General features: G+C 38.3%; 1 protein-coding gene across 10 annotated transcripts in view; it reads left to right on the forward strand.

The window, feature by feature from the left end:
• Window positions 1-21,367, forward strand: part of PPFIBP2 (PPFIB scaffold protein 2) — a 92,499-nt gene that overhangs the window by 4,042 nt on the left and 67,090 nt on the right. For 8 of the 10 annotated variants that reach the window (XM_090140379.1, XM_090140381.1, XM_090140383.1 and 5 more), the window contains exons 1-2: window positions 22-133; window positions 18,234-18,331. In XM_090140379.1, the coding sequence (XP_089996505.1) occupies window positions 18,268-18,331 (64 nt within the window). In that variant the 5' untranslated portion in view covers window positions 22-133; window positions 18,234-18,267. Of the gene's footprint in view, window positions 1-21; window positions 134-18,233; window positions 18,332-21,367 lie in introns of those variants that run through there. The other 2 variants (XM_090140380.1, XM_090140388.1) reach the window with 1 other exon arrangement.

A 21,367-nucleotide genomic window follows, 5' to 3' on the forward strand; every position in this document is an offset into this window, starting at 1 on the left:
CGTGAAGAGAGCGGGGCGCGAGCTCCAGCTGCGCGGCCGCGCAGGTCGGTTCCGCGGGCGGGCGCCGCTTGCTGGGCGGGCTGCAGCTGCGGGCGCTGACGGCGTGGGTTCGGTGGTGAGGCGGCGGCTGGAGGTGAGTTCGGCGGGGCGGGGGCTGCCGACGCTTTCTGGGGCGGTTCGTCTGGTTTTTATCGGGAAATATTCCAGGAGCGCTGCCGCGGATGGGGTTGCAGTGCTTGCCGCTTCTCTTTTGAGGTGTGTTTTTAATGGTGTTAAGGGCTCCGTGACGTTTGAAAAGGTTTTTAAATAGAGGTCCTGCGGTGTTTATTCTCGAGGGGAGAGAAGTTTTGAAACTAGAGCCGCGGCGGCGGTCCAGTGAAGAAACTGTTGGGCTGACACGGAGCTTGGAAATGCTGTCAGTGCCGACAGGCGGCCGTAGCCGCAGCCCCGAGCGGAGCAGCTGGGAGACGAGAATGGAGAGGGGCAGTGCGTGCGATGACAAGTGATCCCCGTCCGAGGGCTCGCCGCTCGTGCTTTCACGCTGATCAGATGAAAAACATCTCCCTCTCTGCACCTGTGAGGGTGATAAGTTGACCGTATGCTTGTAGGTGCCGACGTGGGTCTGCTTTTGCGTGGAGCGGTGCGAGATGTTCAAGTGGCAGCCTGGTGGATCTGACCGCCTGCGGGTGGAGCGCAGCGTGTGCTTTTGCATGCGCGACGCGTGGTGTTTCCGTAGTCTTTATGGTGATCTTCAATTGCAGGGGTCCGATAGGAAGAGGGGTGTTTTTTCTGCCTGACTTTTCTGTTCTTTTCTTTTTTTTTTAAAACAGGGAGTAGCAATATGTGAGCAGGTGCGTGAAGAGCTTCGTTCTGAAAGTCGTATGGAAATCTGGAGGGAATAGTTTGGGGAAGTGAAGAAGGCTGAATCTCAGCCTTCCAGATATACTGATATGCTTTGCTTGTGTTCCTGACTGTGACTTGGATCTGCTCGGCAAACTTCATTGCATTTTCCTAATGGAGAAATGCTTGAAGGAGAACCTATAATACCAGAAGAGGGAAAGGTCAAATAAGGATAAACCTGAACAAGCTTGGACAAGTATGAACATGGGAAAGAGAAAAATGATGTCAAGGCCCCAGAAATGAGACTTTAGCTGAGCTCAAGACTAATCTTGCCATAAATAGCTAATGTTTGCATCTGTTGTTGACATACGTGACATGCCTGTAACTCTCAAACTAGCAATAGCATCCCTTCCCCAATCTTAAATGCTTTATTTGTCATGCCAGGTAATAATCTAGAGGCTTGACAAAATAGCATTTATCTGTCGTACATCTAAGACTCTGCCCTATGGGAAACATCAAATTAAAAGGAGGAGGCAGGAACTGATTAATCTCATTAGTCTCTTGTTTGGCTAAAGCATGGTAGGAATTGGGCTGGGAGCATCATTCCCTTGAAGCTTTTATCTTCTGCCTCAGAAAGGATTTGAAGGAATGATTGCAGAGGACGTTGCTGCTGCCATATTTGTCACTCCAGCTACCTTACCTGTATTAGGATTATTCTGGAAGCAAGGAAATCAAGAAAGTGGGAAAGGCATAAATAGAGCATCCTGGGTTCTTGGATCAATTCTTGTCCAGTCTGTATGTTGAGGGAGATCCAAAGCAGGGCGAAAGAGTGGTCTCTGGCTTTTTTCTACCCTTTCCTCTATCATGTTTTTGTTACACTGAGTGTCTGCTGCTCTAGATTGTCTGTGCAGGCTCAAGGCATTACAGTGTGTCTCACTGTGGTGAAGTGTGTATGAGTGGAAGATGTAAAGAGAACAGGTGGAAGGGAGTAAGTGGAAGCCGTGAGTACAAAGTAGGAAAGCAGAGGAGATGATGTTGTGAGTGCAAAAGTAGAGAAAATGGAAAAAAAAAACAACAAACTCAAGGAGGTGATCTACTCTATTTTTTTTTATTTTTGTTTTTGCTTTTTTACTCCTTGCAGCTTTGCTTTAGCTCTTATTTGTCACTTATTTCCAGTTTGCTTTGTTTCCCAGCCCTCTCTTTTTAACAAAACAAAACAACAAAACCTTAAAGCCCTCATCCCTAGATACTGTTCTCACTCTTATTAGACTATTCATAAACTTAGTTCACTTCACTAGAGATAGGGAGGAGAAATGTTTTGAATTGTCTTTCATCTCAAACAAATGAGGGCCTTGACCTGGAAAGATTAGGAAAACTAATGGCTCGCATAGGTAATGCAGAACCTCTGTGGCTTTAGATGCTTCAGAGGATTTACTGCTTATCAAAGCAGAGAAATTATGCAGAAGGAAATATGTTCTGTGATAATATAGTACAGATACAAACATTATAATCCAACAAACTATCCCAGGCAAGGCTTTTCTGCATTTTTCAGAGCTAACTACTAGTGTAGGAATAGTAATGTAAAAAAACACAACCTATGGTACTAGAGAAGGATTTTAAAAATTGCTTGTGTATTAGCAAGATTTCATTGTGCAAATCTGTGGAGATGTTTATAATCTCTATTTGTTCCCTTATACTCGGAGTTCAGTAAACTCAACTTATGATATAATCTTCAAATTCTCATAAGCTCCCAAATAAAGTTTAGCCAGTGATGCTGACCTTGGAGGTACCAGTTACCAGAGTTCAGTGGATGGGTAAGAAGTCACAGAACCTTTTGAGTTAGAAGGGACCCATAAAGGCCATCTAGTCCAGCTCCCTGCAATGAACAGAGGCATCCACAACTAGATCAGGTGCTCAGAGACCTGTCCAGCCTGACCTTGAACATCTCCAAAGACAGGGCTTTCGCCACATCTCTGAGCAACCTGTCCCAGTGCCTCACCACCCTTATCATTAAAAAAACAAAAACAAACAAACTTATCTAAATCTCCCCCCATTAGTTTGAAGCCATTTCCACTGTCCTGTCACAAAAGTTCCTGATAAAGAATCTGTCCCCTTCCTTCATATTTTCTCCCTTTAGATATTGAAAGGCCGCTCTCATGTCTCCCCAGAGCTGTGTCTTCTGCAGGCTGAGCAGCCCCAGCTCTCTCAGCCTGTCCTCGCAGGGGAGGTTTTCCATCCCTTGGATCGTTTTTGCCACCCTCCTCTGGACTCCTCGGCTCTGACGTGATGAGATGCATCTGATAAACTGTGATGGCTTGAATTCTTTCCTGAGAGCCCTTCATGCAGCACAGTGTTTCCTATTTCTTTTGATTTTTAAATGGATGCACACTGAAGCAACGATATAAGAGTACTTTCATAGCTAGATGCCTCTGCCTGTATTTTTTTAACACATTGTTTTTCTTGCAAGTCTTCTGTGACCTTGTAACACTGTAATTACTTGGTTTTTATCACTCTATCTCATGGAACTTATTTACTATAATCCCAAAGTGCTACTTCCCAATAGTACTCTGCTCTTATTTGGCAATCCACTGATGTAGAGAACAAAGAAGTTAAATTAAAAAGGTAATTCTTTTCTGAAAGAAAAGTTAATCTTAACAGCATTGTTATCAGTATAGTTCAGTTTGTGGATTTTGTTTATACTGTGTGTCTGCCAAGTTACAGTCTTGTTCTTTAAAGGACTATACTGGATTTTAAACAACCTGGATTTTAAAATTCACTTTGATCACCTTTAAAAATTGTGAGGCAGTTTATTTACTAAATAGTTCCTTATGTGTACTGAACTGAGAGTAGTTTGCTGCCTTTATAGTTGTAACATATTCTGAATGAAACTCATCAGGGAAGAGATTCAATTTCTAGGAGTCACTGTTGAAAGTTCCAAGTAGTAACTGATTAAAAATAAAATTATTCTGACGCTCTGTATGATTTTTTGTTTGTTTTGTTTTCTTTCTTTCTTTGTTTCTTAAGGGTTTGTTTGTTTTCTTTTCCTGCCAGTAAAGCAGAGTACATTCTGTACAGGACCAGTAACATATTCCTATACAGAGAACTGGAAAGTGCACAGATGGACAAATGAATATTTTCTTAAAGCTTCCTATACTTATGTTTCAAAGTATACAAGAGATAATGAAGATGCTCTTCAAAATTAGTCTTATTGGTTTTGCTCAGACCATTAAAGTGGACAGTAAAAATTTGATTTTCTGCTGAATGATCTACAAGATAACGGGGAGCTGTTAGTATATAAAATATATTCTTATTTTGTATTATATCCACATAAAATGTATGCTCCTCTGTTTAACTGAAATATCTAGCTGAACTCTGACATAAGTGAGGATCAAAGTTGAGGGCCAAATACTGCTGAAAATGCAGCTCTTCCTAGTTTAGAGAGAAGAATTACCGAATGGTGACAAGACAGTATGTGGTGGACATCATGCTTGGACTGGAAGTAATGGATGTGACTGCTGGAGGTGTAAAATGACAGAAGTGTGAACTATTAATTGTAAGATGAATCTTCACATGTCACCAAAAGATGTAGTGCTAAGTTGGCGATGGTTTCCTGAAGCAGATGTGAATTTGGAGAGAACGGATCAGCAGGCCTGAGTTTCTTTCAATAAAGTCTGGAACTAGGCTTGTGTAGTGGAAATGCTGAGTCACAGCCTGAAGCAGTGATGGAGCACCTGATGGGAAAGGGGAGCTCAGGTGCAAGCAATGCACCTGAGTGACTGGAAGGGCTGGAGCCAGGATCTGCCTCTTCCCAGACCTCCTTTAAGGGTTGGCAGTGGAGATGAGGGTTTCTCTTGCCAGAGATCCCTGCCTACCTGAGGCCTTCAAGTTGTAAGCAGCTCTTTTCCTTCTTTTCTGTATCTGTGACTGCTGCATTTGGGCTCATCCTCATTTGCTGTAGCCAGACTTTGCCACCCTGTTATTATCATGATACTTTCCATCCCATTATAGCATTACAGCTTGAGAAGTGAAATGTGTTAAAGGGAATCAATGGTAAGATATACTGTATGACAGAAGACAGATTCATGTAGTTGCTTATCAAATGCTGAATGTGAGTCTTGTTTTCTTCAAAGCAATGATGCACGCTGTATGAATATTCAGTGAATGATTCGCTCACTGGCTCTGTCTTCATGCTGCAGAAACAACTGACAAGAGATAAATCTAAGTTGCTTAATTCTACTCTGGATTTCAAGCACTAATGGAATGGCAACTGATGTTTTACTTTATCTGCTTCTGAAAACAAATCTGGTTGTTCTCCAAATTCAGAGATGATTTACCTGGAGATACCTTCTTGTTTCTGTCTCTGTTGTTTATATTAAAAATAATAATTTTCCATCTGTACTATTTACTACCCATGGTATGTTTTCAGAAGTCATAGTGTAACAAGGGAAAATATTTGCCAATCTGTCCCTCTAATATAGTCAGTGGCATTTTTATTCTGCTAAATGCAGTGCAGTTCATAACATCTGCTTTATAATGCATAATGAGAACGTCTTAATCTAATGACATTGCAGTAAGATTTATTAATGTATTTCTGTGATGATAAATTAAGGTATGTAATGCATTCAGCTTCCAAATTGAAATACTTTGATGTTTCACTACACAGGAGGAAAAAAAAAATCTCTATCAAAGACAGTGGATAGGTAAACCCTATTCCTAAATAGTTTATTAAAAACAACAACACAAAACAATAAACCATCCTGGAGAACAGAGTTTCTGCATTTCACGGGGATTGTATTCACTGTGCTTAATATTAAACAAAGGATGTATTAAAGCATTATTGCATGAGAATTCTCCATCTTTTAATTAAAATGTACTATTCCTCTATAGTTCATAGCTGAGTTTCTGTTAAATTACCTGCATACTCTGCTTGCAACACCCTAGTGACATTGCAGCCAATGTTAACATTGGTACTATTACAAACAACGTCCTGGGAGTTGAAGTAGGTGATTCTCAGAGGTTCCTTCCAAGCTCAATTACTCTGTAATTCAGTTATTTTGGGATGATGTTCCTATGTGCTTCATAGGACTCTTCTTATGAGGTGCAAATTAATGAGCTCTTATGTGAAATTGTGTTTATTCCTTTTCTTCATGCATTAAATCTCTTTTTCTCAAGATTTTATGTCCAACATAAAGTACAAAATTGTACTTTGGCTTATTTCTGATTGTAGCTTCTTTACATGCTTTGCAGTGAGGTTGCAAATGAAAAATCACACAAGCATGAGTCATCTTCCAGTGTTTGTACCATCACTCCCTAAACAGTTTCACTGGAAGACTTATGGTCATGTAGTACATCAACAGGAAAAAAAAATGGCAAAACAAGTCATTGTGTCCTGGGATGTGTTCAGGGCATATATTGACAACTCTAGAAACAGCAAGACTGAAGAAAACGTGGAAGGAGCTTTAGCCCATGTACTCAGACATGGGCTCGTGTCACCCTTATTAACTCCGCATTAAATGCTCTTACTACACACACACAAACGTGTATCTGAAGTAGTAATTTTACCTAAAGGTGGAAACAACAGTTTAAGGTCTGATCTGACAAACCTCAGCTATATGAAAGGAAAATCACATTGTGTAGAACTCTTCCTTACTGGAAGAAATGTGTTGTTATGTTGCAGTTTTTGCAAGAAAAAGATCTGTTCTGGCCTGCTTTACAGAAAATCATGTAGTACGTTGTGAAAGAAATTTTAATCTACTCCACACCAGTTATCAGTACTCTGTCCAGTGCATGCTGCATTTTGTAAGAGCTGAATATGAGGCTAAGGACTAGAAAACTGTTGCAAGAATTGTGATCTGGATCTGTTGTGCTTTGACTGCATTCTCCACTAGTTAGGAAATTAGTTAACATGTTCAGTTTGGTTTGTGGACTGTGAATGATGCCTTAGCTGGCTCTCACTTCACTAACTGCTTAGGCACTGAAAATGGGGAGAGGCGTGCAAGTGTTCAGAACAAGTTGTTTTGTACAGGAAGGAAATTCACGCACTGGTGTAGCAATTGGACAGATCAGTATGATGGGAAAAGGTGTTTCACCAGAGGTATAATGACAGAAGGATTGGCACAATAGAAAGATGCTATAAGGGAAGAAGATTGCTTACCCATATCAGAAAATTCTAGGTTTACAGGGGAAAGCTCCACAAGGGAGGGATCTCCAGAAAGAGACTATTCCCCTATGGCAGTCAGCCCTTAAATGGGAACTAAGAGAGGTGCAGCCAGGCTCCAGCCCTTCTGGTCGCACAGCTGAATTGCCTTCACCTGTGCTCTCAAAGCCGACAGGCTCCTTTCCCCAGGTGCTCAATAAGTGGTTCAGGCTGTGACTCAACAGTTCCCATACAACTAGAATGAATTTGGTTTGGATTCACTAGTCATTTTTTGCTAAGTGAGCTAGCGACTGCTCATGTCCTTTGAAATCCAGATTGGGATACTCAGAAACAGAGCTTCCGAATTAGTAGAGACTGATAAAACTGATGTGCTAGGTGGCTTGGTGGTAAACTTTCATGTTGTATTGAGTGTCTTTGATTTGCTTTTCTTAAGTAATCAAGTAAAAAGAACTGTTCCTGTCATGGATCAAAACTATACCGTATCAGTAACAGCTAATGGAAAATAAGCAATTTCCTCATGGCAGGTCAGTAGTTCAGTACTTTTTGTCACAAGCATGTGGATTATTCTTTTTTTTATTTTTCCCAAGAATAGAACCATCTTTTATATTTCCACTTGGAGTTTTTAAAGACCACTGAAACACAGTGGGCGATATCATATAATAGCAAATCAAATTTTACTTATAAAATTAGTATAAAATTTTCACAATTGCCAATATGGTAGCAGGTTTCTATCCAGTTGCTGAAAATCTGATCAGTTTAAAAAAAGATGCTGAACTCTAATTGTGGTCCTTCTACTTAAGAAGAGAAAAATAAATTTCACTCAATGGATGGATGTTTTGAATAATTTTTCTGTTTAAAAAAATATATATATTATTATTATTTTGATGTTTGTGCACTGTCACTTGGCCACAGTTGCAAGAAACTTCTGAGGAATTTTTCATGAATCACAGAATCACAGAAACACCAAGGTTGGAAAAGACCTACAAGATCATCCAGTCCAACCATCCGCCTATCGCCAATAGTTCTCACTAAACCATGTCCCTCAACACAACATCCAAACGTTCCTTGAACACCTCCAGGGTCGGTGACTCCATCACCTTCCTGGGCAGCCCATTCCAGTGCCCAGCCACTCTTTCAGAGAAGTAGTATTTCCTAATGTCCAGCCTAAATCTCCCCTGGGGCAGCTTGAAGCCATTCCCTCTAGTTCTATCACCAGTTACATGAGAGAAGAAGCCAAGACAATGAAGACAAATCAGCTGGTAGCTGGTAGGAATTGGAGGACTTTGCGAGCTCAAACCTGAAGTTTTTTAACACTGTGGTTATTGTAGTGAAAAGGTCTCTATAAAGGCATTATCAAACAGTTAAATACACAATGCAGGTATTACTTCAAGAAACTCCCATCAGCTTTTTCAAAATAGGACCAAAAGTGAAACATGAAATGCTCCTAAGTGAGACAGGATATGTAAAAGCCTGACATTAAGTATCCCCTCAGGTGTCATTGCTGTTTGGGATATTCCTGGCCCTGCTACACTGGCATTCAGCTCTTGTAAAGTAATTAGTTCTGTTTCATTTGTCTTCTATGTCAGTTCAAAGATTTTATTTCAGAGACAGTAACCCTAACAACTTACTGCTTCAATTACTCTTGTACTCCAGCATTCACCCTAACTGCAGTTTTTTAATTTATTTCAACCATATGAAAGAATTTTTGGTTGGGCTGGAAGTAGCACGTTGTGGAACAATTTTTAGATTATAGTTTTTGTTTTGGCAAATATTTTTTGGTCGCTATTCAAATGTAAGCAGTGTCTTTATTTGAAAATGAATCTGGTTGAATTCCTTGAAACGCTCCACAGGCACAGTGAGGGGAAGCATTTAATTTCACAGTGTGATGTGCTGTGTAGGAACTTAATTGGTAGGAGCTTAAAAATGGCTGGCATAATCAGGCTATTATAAAAGGTGCCATTTGTAACAGCAGATTTCCAGGTTCTCTTTTGTTTCATGTTCTGTCGGATGTATCTACTGTACGGAAGCAGAGTGCTGCTCACTTCAGAACTCGTTTGTAAGCTATAAAAAGATCATGCCAAATAGTCAAAACTGGATATTTGGTTACATGAAGCATTCCAGCTATGGCAATAAAGTGGGAACAGTAACAGCTTGCACAGATGAAAGTGAAATAGAAAAGCTGAGCGCTTGAGTGTGTTTTCAGTGTTATGACACTGTTAAGATCCTTTCCTAGCTAAATGCATTTTCCAGGGAGAAAATACAGCTTCTCCATAGAACAGCTCATTGAGGAGACCTATATATCCGGTCATATGTTTGTTGTGGGCTGCTGCTGCTTCCCTCTAAAGTCAGTTTCTATTTTCAGGGGGTGCTTAATCTGTCTCTAGTCATCTGGTGTTCGTGTTCCTTCTGGAGTCTGCTGAGTAAACAGGAATAAAGGATAACATATTTTCTTTGCCACCTGTAATAATGTTTCTTCAACTGGGAGATATTACAAGGTTCTCTATGTGGATTTTTAAAATATTGAATGTTGCTTTTGGATGTCAAGTTATTGATGTGTAACGTTGCTTCCCTAAATAACTGTTTCACTCGTAATTAGAAAATTAGGTTAATCCATTAAGTCTGAAAAGTCAGTGTGACAGAATATACCATTCTCTAATTTAGAAATCAGCTGTGGCATTATACCTCATACAGTTACTTCCTTACTCACTGCCCATTTCTGCTAGGACATTCTGAATAGAAAAGAGTAAAATAAATAGATCAGGATTTTAACATGCCATGGATAAATTTGACTTCTTGATTATACATTTTCTTTACTCAGAGGTAGAAAAACATGAGGACAACTTTTCCCTTATTTTCACTGATCTCCAGGAAAGAATCGATATTAAACTATTCATAGGTATGAAACTGATGCAGCTGTAAAATTTATATTTTCAGTGGTGTGATGAGTAATACTGGCATATGGTCCTTTCCATACTGACCCATTTGTTATTCTTAGTTTGAATGTTTTTAATCCAAGCAGAATCTCTTGTTTGCTGTTTCTAGCAGGAGTATGACTTTTTCCTTTGTTTCCCACAGTCACTTTCCCTAAAATAACTACTGAACCTGAAATGTACTTGATACTACAAGTACTGGATACTGGTCAGCTCCTGCCTGTGTGAACTCAGCACATTTACACTCACAGATGTGGGGTGGGCCGTGTTAAACCACTTGAGGTACTGCAGAAATTGTTTCAGTGAGGGGAAGCATTTAATTTCACAGAATCAAAACAGCTCTCTCTTTTTAAATTTTGTCTAAAACTGAGTTCAGACTTCTCAAAAGTTTTTGATATCACATGGATAAAGTTGAGGGAAATTCAGAACAGAGCGTTATAGCCCAGATAACGCAGAAGTAGATCACTTGATAATGAGAAATATTCAGAAGTGGTTGTGTTGCATTCATGTTGGACTGTTTCTCCGTGGGGTCTAACCTGAACCTGAGCTTTTTTTACTTGGAAAATCTTGTGGTTGAAAATTCTTTATTTTGATTGCAGGGAGTCAGTTTTCTAGTGTTAAACTTCCTATTTGTTCTGTTTTTCTGCAACACAAGGAATCTCACATCTGAATATCAACTAGTGTCCTTTAGCAACCCTCTCCTACTTTGTCTGTTCATTTTAAGCAATACTTAGCACTTTCCATCCTTTTAATCCTCCAAAAGTGGAGTTGTTTCTGTAAAAATTGGTTGCTTTTGCTCTGTGTGGAAGCATTCACAGTCACGTGTCATGCATCATGTATTTCTTTTGAGTCATTTTTCTAAAGGTCGGAAACTTGAATGCCACACGTAGTCTTGTTCACCTCATTAAGTGAGTCGAAAGGTATGGATTGGTTTGATTCTGAGGAGAGATCTGCTCCTCAGTTAAATGGGGATGTTAGAGGAGAGAAAATGGAATAGGGCTGGGAAGGTACTAAAAATAGTGGCATGGGAAGTGGGCAGCTATGACCACTCTTTTGGTAATATAGGAGCATTCACTGAAAAAAGCACTCAAAAATGAGTCAAGAGGAAATCGGATAAATCCACAGAAGACAGGTCCTTCAACATCTATGAAACATGATGATTCCTATGTCGTTTATGATTTTAAGAGTCTCATTCTCTCTGGTTATTGGGAAAGGTAGAGCAGGAGACTGATGACTCCACACCTGTGTTGCACTGAACATCATTAGAGACAGAGCACTGGGACAGGCAGACTTCTAGTCAGAGCCAGCATGACTGTTCTTACGGTGTTGTACTGTCCCAAAAATACACAACAATTCTCTGTCTTTGGCCATGTAAATTTGTGGCCACTTGTCTTGAATACAGTACAAGTTTAACACTAGGACCAAGAATTGTACAGGGCCAGATGGCTGAGGAGTGTCTTTGTTGGCAAAGCTGCTGATTTCTAGAATGATATGCTGTGTGTATCAAGGAAGTGAAGGAAATGGACGGGCAGTGTGGGTAGATTTGAGGTATTAGACTTCTTTTTAGTTCTAGCCTCCTTCAATGGAACACTTTCAGACTAACATTCCATATGATAAATACATCAGTTACAGTACAATTAATGCAAATGCCCTTACTTATTTGTGTAGCCCTAGAGAAATGTATGGACATAAATCTAATTGATTAATAAAATTAGCTTTCGTTAATAATGCTTATTTTGCAGAGTTGTTTCCATAAGAGCTTAGCAAGAATTTCTATTTACAAAACTTACTGAAATGCAGGAAGGCAAGCAAAATGTGAACACTGGTGTTTTAAGGGCCTGGCCTGATCCAGTAGGTTGTCGTAGCCGCACCTTCTCAGACATTTGAAAAAGCCTAAGAAGTATTTATAAGCCACAAGACATGTTCTTATTTCCCAGTTCCCAAGATTTTAAGAGTTAGTTGTATTTTTTTTTTTTTCCAGTATTGTGGCTTGTCTGAGATTTTAGAATTTCTATTGAGGAAATCTTTTAATGCTTTTGTTAATCATACCTTCTCTTTATAAATCTTTCATAGAATCACAGAATGGCCTGGGTTGAAAAGGACCACAATGACCATCTAGTTCCAACCTCCCTGCTATGTGCAGGGTCGCCAACCAGCAGACCAGGCTGCCCAGAGCCACATCCAGCCTGGCCTTGAATGCCTGCAGGGATGGGGCATCCACAGCCTCCTTGGGCAACCTGTTCCAGTGCCTCACCACCCTCTGGGTGAAAAACTTCCTCCTAATATCTAACTTAAATCCCTTCTGTCTCAGTTTAAAATTGTTCCCCCTTGTCCTATCGCTATCCACCTCGTAAACAGCCGTTCCCCCTCCAGTTTCTATGCTCCCTTCAGGTACTGGAAGGCCACAATAAGGTCTTCTTGGAGCCTTCTCTTATCCAAGCCAAACAATCCCAGTTCCCTCAACCTTTCCTCACAGGAGAGGTGCTCCAGCCCTCTGATCATCCTAGTGCCCCTCCTCTGGACCCACTCCAAGAGCTCCACATCTTTCCTATGCTGGGGGCTCCAGCAGTGCTCCAGATGGGGCCTCACAGGAGCTGAGTAGAGAGGGATGATCACCTCCCTCTCCCTGCTGGCCACTCCTCTTTTAATGCAGCCCAGAACGCAGTTGGCTTTCCGGGCTGATTTTTGTCAAAATCTCATTGTTTTACTCTAGGAAAAGACTTAATTCTGTGTTTTATTGCAATTTATCATCTTTCAGTATACTGCAGCATGAATTAACTTTCACAGAATCATTCATTATTTCATTTCTCAGTTTAAGGTTTCCAAATCTCACATACTTTCTGGCTTTGTTTTTCTTTTTTAGAGGAGTAGGAGAAAGGAGTTTTACAGGCATGGGGTTTGGAGTTCAGTAGCTTGCATAAGGCTTGACTGAAATATTGGCCTTCATGAAAGGAAACTGGAACATGTGGTGGCGCTTAGTTTTTTTTACAATCTAGAAATTTGAATTAGTTGGAGGACAACTGAAAAAAAATAGGGTTTTATGTTCATTTAAAATAGTAATTAATTAATGTTGAATGCAACTTTTATTTTAAGATTTGCAAAGTCAGAAGCTACAAAATTGCCCTTGCTACTGTGTGTAAAAGAGATGAAGCTTAAAGTGTCCGATAGCAGTTTAAAATGAAACTGTGAAGTGTTTTTTAAGATTTATGAGAGATTTTTTTAAAAAACAAACTGACCAAGCTTTCTGTAGCTGATAAAACTGCTGTAGGGAGGCACTGAAGAAACTCCACTTTTCTCATGCCATTCTGTCAGTGTCAGCTTTTATACATAAGGACGAGTCCTTGCACAAACATGAGTTAGGAAATGCAGTTCCAGTACCAGTAACAACTGTAATATATCACCTATGTCTTGTGGAGGAGGTACTGTGATACTTAAAGAACACTGATCTGTGTATCATAAAGAATCAGCATAAAGAATCAGCAAAAACATTTACAAGATATTTAAGGGTACTTTCATTTTCCTTTTTCCTTTTTTTCTTTTTTCTTTTCACTACATACTGTGTTTAAATTCAGACTCCGATTAGCTAATTTATTTTTGAAAACAGATCCTTGCTTTTTTGACTTGCCTACATTGTAATGCAGTAAGTTTAACTGCGCTCAATTCTCTTTATTTTTAAAGTATTTTGCACAATGCATTTAGAAGTGGTGTAGTTCTTATTCCCTAACTTTTCTCAGCAGCATACAGTATGGTAGTTTTATATGCCTGCCTATCTAAGTCAGTTTAACTCATTTACTTAGGTAACGAACTTAGCTCATTTCCTCATGGAGGTATTATACTAGCACAGTGCTCAACCTAAGGAAATCCTTTCAGAGAGGGAATCTCAGCAGTGTGTTGACTTTCCCAGTGCTTTTCTTCTTCCACAAACCTGAAATGATTCTTTTTCAAGTCTCTGTGCAACTTGAACAAATCTATGCTTGCCAAGAGCTTTCCCTCTGCTCCCACTCCCTTGGTGGAACCTTTACACTTCCAAGCTGGAAAAGGATCTTTATTTCCATTTTAGTTGTTCTAGTAAAAACACAAAAAGCTTTAATCTTGTTTTTATTTATTTCCTAAAAAGTAATGAATGAAGGAAGAGTTCTATTTACCCTTCTGTCTTTTCAACAAGCACATGAAGAGGAAATAGAGCAGGTAGTGTTTATATTAACAACTTCAATTTAATTTTAACCTGTAATCACATTAACATGATGTAGGGTGCGTAGTCTCAGAGGATGCTGTAGAAGTAGTGTTGTCAGAAATTCTATATCAAGCAGCTGTGGATAGTTATGGAGAAGTAAGGATTAACTTAATTAGAGAGGTATACTAGGTTTTAAAAGGCCAGCACCCAAATAGGACTTCTGTATTTGATGACTTCATGACAACTCCTGAGCCAAGCTGAAAAGATGAATCAGCAATTGTAGGTCTGTGGGGTGACTATGTACAGTACTGTGGGTGGCTGGGGGAGAAGCAAGGTGGGAAATGGGGGGGATGGAAATTGTGCTCATATGCTCATTCCAGCCCAGGAGTTGTCCTGCAGCTGAAGAATGTGTGGAAGGACTTCTGAGCCTTAGCTAAGGCACTTTCATTATACCATCATGTACAATGTAAAGTGATATTTCAGTGTGAATCTTTGACATGGTTTGCAAACATGTATTTATTTATCCCAGCAGTGGAAAATAAAAGGAAAAAAAAAGGGGGGGGGGGGGGTAGTGGGGAAGTGATGGTATTTAATTCTTAGCTGTGTTTTCTATACACAGGAGGAGTTTGAAGGCTGCCCAGAGCACTGATATTAAGTTACATTATGTAGATCTGGAGTTCTTGTTGAAAGCCCCACCCCCCCACAACTGATAACATTAATAGTTTTGTTATCTGGAGTAAACAATGAAAAAGATTGTAAATAAGAGTTGCCTACATACTCACTCTAATCTCTGAATAGTTATGGAAGATTCAGTTTTAATTAAGGCTTTTCATAATTGTGAATGCATCTGTTAAGTATTATGTTCTTTTTGGACGCAGTAAACTATAGGCTTACATACAGAAACTAGGTTCAGAAATTTGCAAAGTGTACAGGCTCTAAGCAAGTTAGCTTGATGAGGAATCTTTATTTGAAATGCAAATCTCACATTGGGATTTACAGGGTAAAGCTAGCTGAGCAAAATGAGTTTAGTGCACGCAGACCAGTTTGCTCTGCACTTCCTGGAAGATCTTATTACTTAGGTAATTATGGCAAACAGGGTTGCAGTTCCTTTATCTGTGGACTAAGCTCTAAAATATTGTAAGTGTGTGGCTTAGAAGAGTTGATAACAGTTTAGGCTTCCATCTGCTTAACAGTAAAATTTTGGCTGTTAATAGCTAGCAGTTCTTAGTGGTCAGAGGGGAAAGTTAATTCTTCTTAAGGACGTGAAAAGGTGAGTAGGTTGGTTCTTGTATTTTACTGCTGTGCTAGTTAATATGATATTATAAAGTTTAGAATTTGCTAGTGTTAAAGCTTTTACTGTAGTATTATAGAAGTTTTTTTCAGCTTTGCTAAACTGAGCAAAAACTATTTTTCAAAATATATGTATTTATATATGTAGATCAGTCATGGTGTTTTGCATGTGTTGATGTCATTAGGAATGAAAGCTATAAAAAGAATTGCAGTTAAAATACCAGCAAATAGATCCCATTTAGGCTTTCAGCATGCTTTGAGAGACAGGTGTCTTGTTTAATGCTAGTTAAGAATAACAAGAAAAAAAAAGAGAATCCACTGTTTCAGGGACTTCTATAGAACTAGATCAGAAATTGTAACTGAAGATGTATGAGATTTAGCAAGCAGTTTCATAGCAATGCTCAGAACAGTCAAAGTGAAGGAGGGAGTGTCTGGGAAAATAAGACTTGCCTGAAGCAGAAGCAACAGGTCTGTCTAGAAAAAGATGTCAAGCAAGTAATATTACATTATCTCTCTGGAGCAAGGCACGTTACTTTATTTAATGAAGGGTTGTTTGGTCAGCAGATTTTACTCTAGCTTGATGCAGTTAAGCAGCAAATACACTGCAGACACAGGTGAGAAAACAGGAGGGGTGTGGAGGCTGGGAGGAGAAAGTTTTTGTGCTGTTTTTCAACAAAACTTTCTGGTTTACCTCAAGGTCTTAATAGAAAGCTTTTCTATAAGTAAAATTTCAAGTTTGTAATATTTCTGTAGGTTTCTCACTCTGGATGGTTGAAAACTATATTTGATGTTTTTAAAAGACAGTAGTTTGTTAATAATAAATTTGCAGTTCTCTACCTACTTTAAAGCACATAGCTTAACTTAGAGAACAAAGAAGAGCATGCAGTGCATCCGAGTGATAGAAACTCTCTACTGCTTTTAGTATTTTTCACTTTTTTCTTCCTTCATACTTGAGTCAGTCTGCTGTCCTGATTTACCAACGCAGCTGGTGGCCATGGATCTCTGGAGGAGTGGCTTCTTCTTTTCCACATCCAACCAAACAGCAGGATAGCGTAGGCACCTCTTTGGCAGCTGCTTACCACAGGTGGATTTTTTCTCACTGAGGCGACTGTGACCCATGTTATTGTTGCTTTGAGGTGGGAGGAAAAATTGCAAGGAAGGTGACCGACTGCAGTTAAGAACTGGGCATCTCTAATGTTTTTAATGAATCTGCTAAGCTACTGGCAGATAACTATGATAACTAAAGATGGAAATCTACCAAAATCAAGGAATTGATGCAACAGAATCAGAGGAAGTGTCTGAAACGTTTACATGTAAGCGTTCCAGTGTTTTAACTTTATATATCAGCTGACATAGTGACTTTCAGGGTTGTTCTGAGGATAATTTGCATTATTTTCAATATCATTAAATGAAACATTTGGGTCAGTTGCTATAAAGATTAGATGAAATTCATTTACATTTAGCATTGTTCATACTTGAATTATTATTTAGACAAAAATGGAAAGACAAAACCAACGTTTGTTCTCATACATGTTTGCCTTGAGTGAAACTAAGGATTGTTTTTTCCTTTTTTTTCTTTTTAATATGGCATTCTCGTGCTGCTCTTTGAATCTATTTGATCTGAAATTAGATAATAGCTTAACCATTATGGCAAGCTAAATGGCAGAGCTCAAATTAGAACCTAGTGACTTCAGACATTAATTCCTGCAGTCGTCCCTCTTAGATAATGATTATATGCATTGACCAGAGTGGATATAGCACACACAGATCACTGATAACATAGAAGTTACTAATAAATCAGTTTTCTTTTTATTGTGTGTTTTTTCACCACTACTTTGTCTTAAGGCTTGTAATTTATAAACAAAGAAAACAATTGCTACTAATTATTTTTCCATTACATTGGTCTTATTACTGATTTTCAGTGTTTCTTACAATGCAGTAACATGGGGTCAGCCTTAAGTGTACTTTTAGGGATTTTCTTTTTTTGGTCCATTAGAAATGACAATAAAATGATTACAATTAAATGATTTTTATTTTAAATCTGGCTTTATCCTCTGGCTTCTGATTCGGGTATTTAGGAAGTATCTAACTGAGAGTAAATGAAGGTGGTTTAGCTATTGGTCATGTCTTGGGCATGGTGACCAGTGCCAAAAATTGTCACTGAATGAACACCAGAGATTGTTGTTGTATACATTTAGAAGAAGACAGTTGACACTCTAGTTCTTAGAATAAGTAATAGTATGATAAATACAGGTTTCAGCATTGCTGATCTTGGGGTGCTATAATGTAAGGGTCAGAAGTGAAAAATGTTAGATGTAATTACTGTTGGGGTTGAGCCAGCAACAGGTTTGTATGCATTCACTCTTTACTCCCATAGCAACAGTCAAATCACAGCTCAAACATTTGGCTTATAGGTGAACTATATTTTTTTTTCACAAACAGTAAAAGCCACTTACATTTGCTCATTTATTGAAACCCTCTTCTTGTGGTGCTAAAGGTTGGAAATACACAGAGCTTTGATAAAGTAAATTGTTTTTAATAATGAGGAGCAGGCAAATCTCAGATTTCCAGTGTCTGAGATCTGTTTGGTTTTGTTCCCATCTGTATTACCTTGTTTTAGTAAAGAACCTTAAGAAAAAATGGAATCAGTGATAAATGGGAACCTCAGAAATCCACATCTCCTATCAGGAATAGGAACAATTTGTTAGTTTTTGTATTACAGAGCTGAATTTCTGATAGTGTGGAGTTTTGTTTGCATGGCGTAATATATTTCACTGTTTTATGATATATTTTCTGTCTGGGTGTGTGTGGTATAATGCATGTGATTTCATCTGTCTTTCAGCTGGAAAAGTGAAGGTCTCAACAAATTGCAGATCATGGCTTCTGATGCTAGTCATATGCTTGAAGCAGCTTTGGAACAGATGGATGACATAATTGCAGGTATAAATACAGCATTATTTACATCAGATTATTTGGATATTTAACCTTGTCCATCTTTTTACCTCGTATGATTTTTGTGTTTTTAAGTATTTGTCTCAGTTTGCCAAGTTCCCTGTGACACAAGTTTTTATGGTTCAGTAGTTAGGTGAAGAAAATTTTAAGTAATGTAACCGAAGAAAGCATATAATTCTATCTCAGACATATAACTATGGAAATAAGAGATTTAATTTGTTCTAGTGTTATGTGATAACTTCAAGAAATCCTATTTCCTGTGGTAACTTTGAAATTTTGTAGAAAATAATTGCAAGACTAGTTTGAAAATTTACATTTATAGTGTGCTTGGTCATTCAGCTTACTGTAAAATAGTATATGCTAGATTTTTATTTCTTTGGTTTTGTATTTCTGTTTGTTTGTTGAAAAATGTGATGTTTTCACCAATGTATTCAGTTATCTGGATAGTATATATCTGTATCTTATGCACAAGTACACTAGAATGTATTCATAAACAATGTAGTTTTCTGTGTGTGTATAAAATAATTTATTCATGATAATGTTTAAGGCCTCATAGTTTAGAATGTATAGCTCTTTTTGTTAGCATTCATATCCAGGAGTGAAATTAGAACTTTATTTTTACACAGCTTTCTGCCAGAAAGGGGTATGATGCAAGACAGAATTTGCTGTCTTTTGATTCTCTTATGGTAACACAATTAAAACTACTTGTCTCAACATTGCTGCGTCCATGAAGAGAAGGTAATTCTATGGTTAGGACTCAGTAGCCTTGGGTTTGTGGTCACACAGCGTTCATCATGAGCTCCTGGAAGAGGCATCTGGGTAGGGCTGTGATCTCACTTTTGCAGAATGGAAAATCATTTATTAAATGTTTTTAAATTTAAATAATGACGCCCATGCTGTGCCTTTTTTAAAGCTAATGCTTTAAAAGAGCCAAAGCAACATTGAAGCCTGTGTGCTCCTAAATTATCTGCATACGTGTGGATATTTTTATTTTTTCTTTTCTTTCTTCTGAGATAATTGATTCCTTTCCCAACATGCATTGGTGATAACATTTGATGAATGTATCTTTCATTTTTCTGAATATTTTCTCTTTTCTTAGGATAGGTTTTCTTCAGAAAATTTATATCTTCCAAGAGAACAAATAAGTTTAAATAGGAGATTTCTAACTTTCTAAAGATTACATACTGATTTTCTCCCAGGAGTCGTGGTATGTTTTCTTTTAATGGGAGGTGTTGGAAAAGTTAACGTGATTTTGATGATTTTCAGACTTCTTCCTAAGATTTTCATCAATTTCAGTCTTCTGTGTTGGAAGCACGCTCTTCAAAAATATTTCAAATTGTTTAGTATTTCCTCATGCGATCGATATGATGCCCTTAGACTACAAAGAGGTCTACTTCCTTGAATATATTGAATATATTTTGTTTAGAAAACTTTTGTTTTGCCTGAAGATACCAGTACATAATCCTTTCCAAGACATACTGGCTACGTAATTTTTTCCACTAAGATAACATTGCTACTCAGTAGCATTTCCATGACTAGCAGCTCTGTAAAACCGTTGTTGCAAGGTTAGTTCTGGGTAATATAATAGTTGTTTACTGTTTTTTGTTTGTTTGTTTGTTTTCCCTATGGTATTGAAAGGTAATCCATTAAATATATGACAGTATGTGACAGCATGGCAATATTTGACTGTCTTAAATAATCACACGCTTCTAGCAGTTTGATAGAAAAATAATTGAGCTAGGCTTGACTTTTTTTCTTTTTTTTTATTTAATTTTCTTTCCTCCATTCCTTTTTTATGCCCGTAACTTTTTAGGGTTTCATCCTGGTACATATGCACTAGAATTACATAGTTCCAGACTGCCTAGCAGTGTTATACTTTTATACCCTCTGCTAAGCTGGAGATAATGATACAGAGAAGCAAAGCACATGATGTAAGAAATAATCTGCATTTATCAGTGGGTTGCACGCCCCATTCGCTGCTTTTTGTAGTGGTGTTGTTGCCCATCAAAATAAAGATTTAGACATGCTTTTCATATGTAGAGTTACTTTGTAAGAAATAATCTGTTTCAGTTGGTGCACATCCCATTCACAGCTGTTTCTCTAGAATCAAAGAATGACTTGAGTTGGAAGGGACCTTAAGGGCCATCCAGTTCCAACCCCCCTTTTCGTCTACAAAGACCCCCAAGTCCTTCCCCTCAGAGCTGCTCTCAGTAAGTACTCTTCCCAGCCTGTACTCGTAATTGGGATTGCCTCAACTAAGTGGTGTTGATTCCCAGACTAAACCAAAAGGACTTAGGTGTGCTAGTTATATGTAGAGTTTGTTTCCACAGTGTTGTGAGTAAATTGACAGCTTCAGGAGAGTTGACTTTGACTTCACATTACTTTTTTTTTTTTTTTTTTTCTAATTTCCAGTTATGTTCCACATAATACTGAAAATAGAATAATATTAAGGTATATAATGGTGAAAAAATAAAATTTCCAGTCCCGCTCAGTCAGGTCTCATCAACGTTAACTGAATTATTTCCATGTGATTTCACAATTATATCTATCCATACCAACCAAAAAAATATTACTGTGTTCCTTTATTTTTAGTTGTAACACAAAGCTCAAATAGTTTGGAGAATTGTTTATGTTAATTATTGTTTTCCATTACTAGAATTAGGAAAGTGATTTTAAGATAGGGTAATTTAAGTTTTTTTCTGGTCATTCTTTTCCAGCTAATGTTCTGTGTGTTCCAGAACTGCTTATCACATATTCTGGTATGATTGAGGGACTGAATATGTCTGCTGGAGCCTGTACTTGGATACTGGTGATTATCCCAATTTGCCTCAAATTGAGGAACATGGTTACTATCCAAGTTTGATTCTCTCTAATTCAATCCACTAGGCTTCTGTATGCAATCTGGGGAGGGTTTGGAAAAGAGGAATATTCTCTTTTGTGTAGTGAGAGAGGAAATAATGTACAGAACTCCTTCAGGATGGGGACTGTCAGTAAACAAACAAGAAGTTTTCTAACACTAGATTT

Source organism: Phasianus colchicus, chromosome 5 (genome assembly GCF_987193195.1).
Source record: "Phasianus colchicus chromosome 5, bPhaCol1.hap1.1, whole genome shotgun sequence".
Taxonomy (NCBI): domain Eukaryota; kingdom Metazoa; phylum Chordata; class Aves; order Galliformes; family Phasianidae; genus Phasianus; species Phasianus colchicus.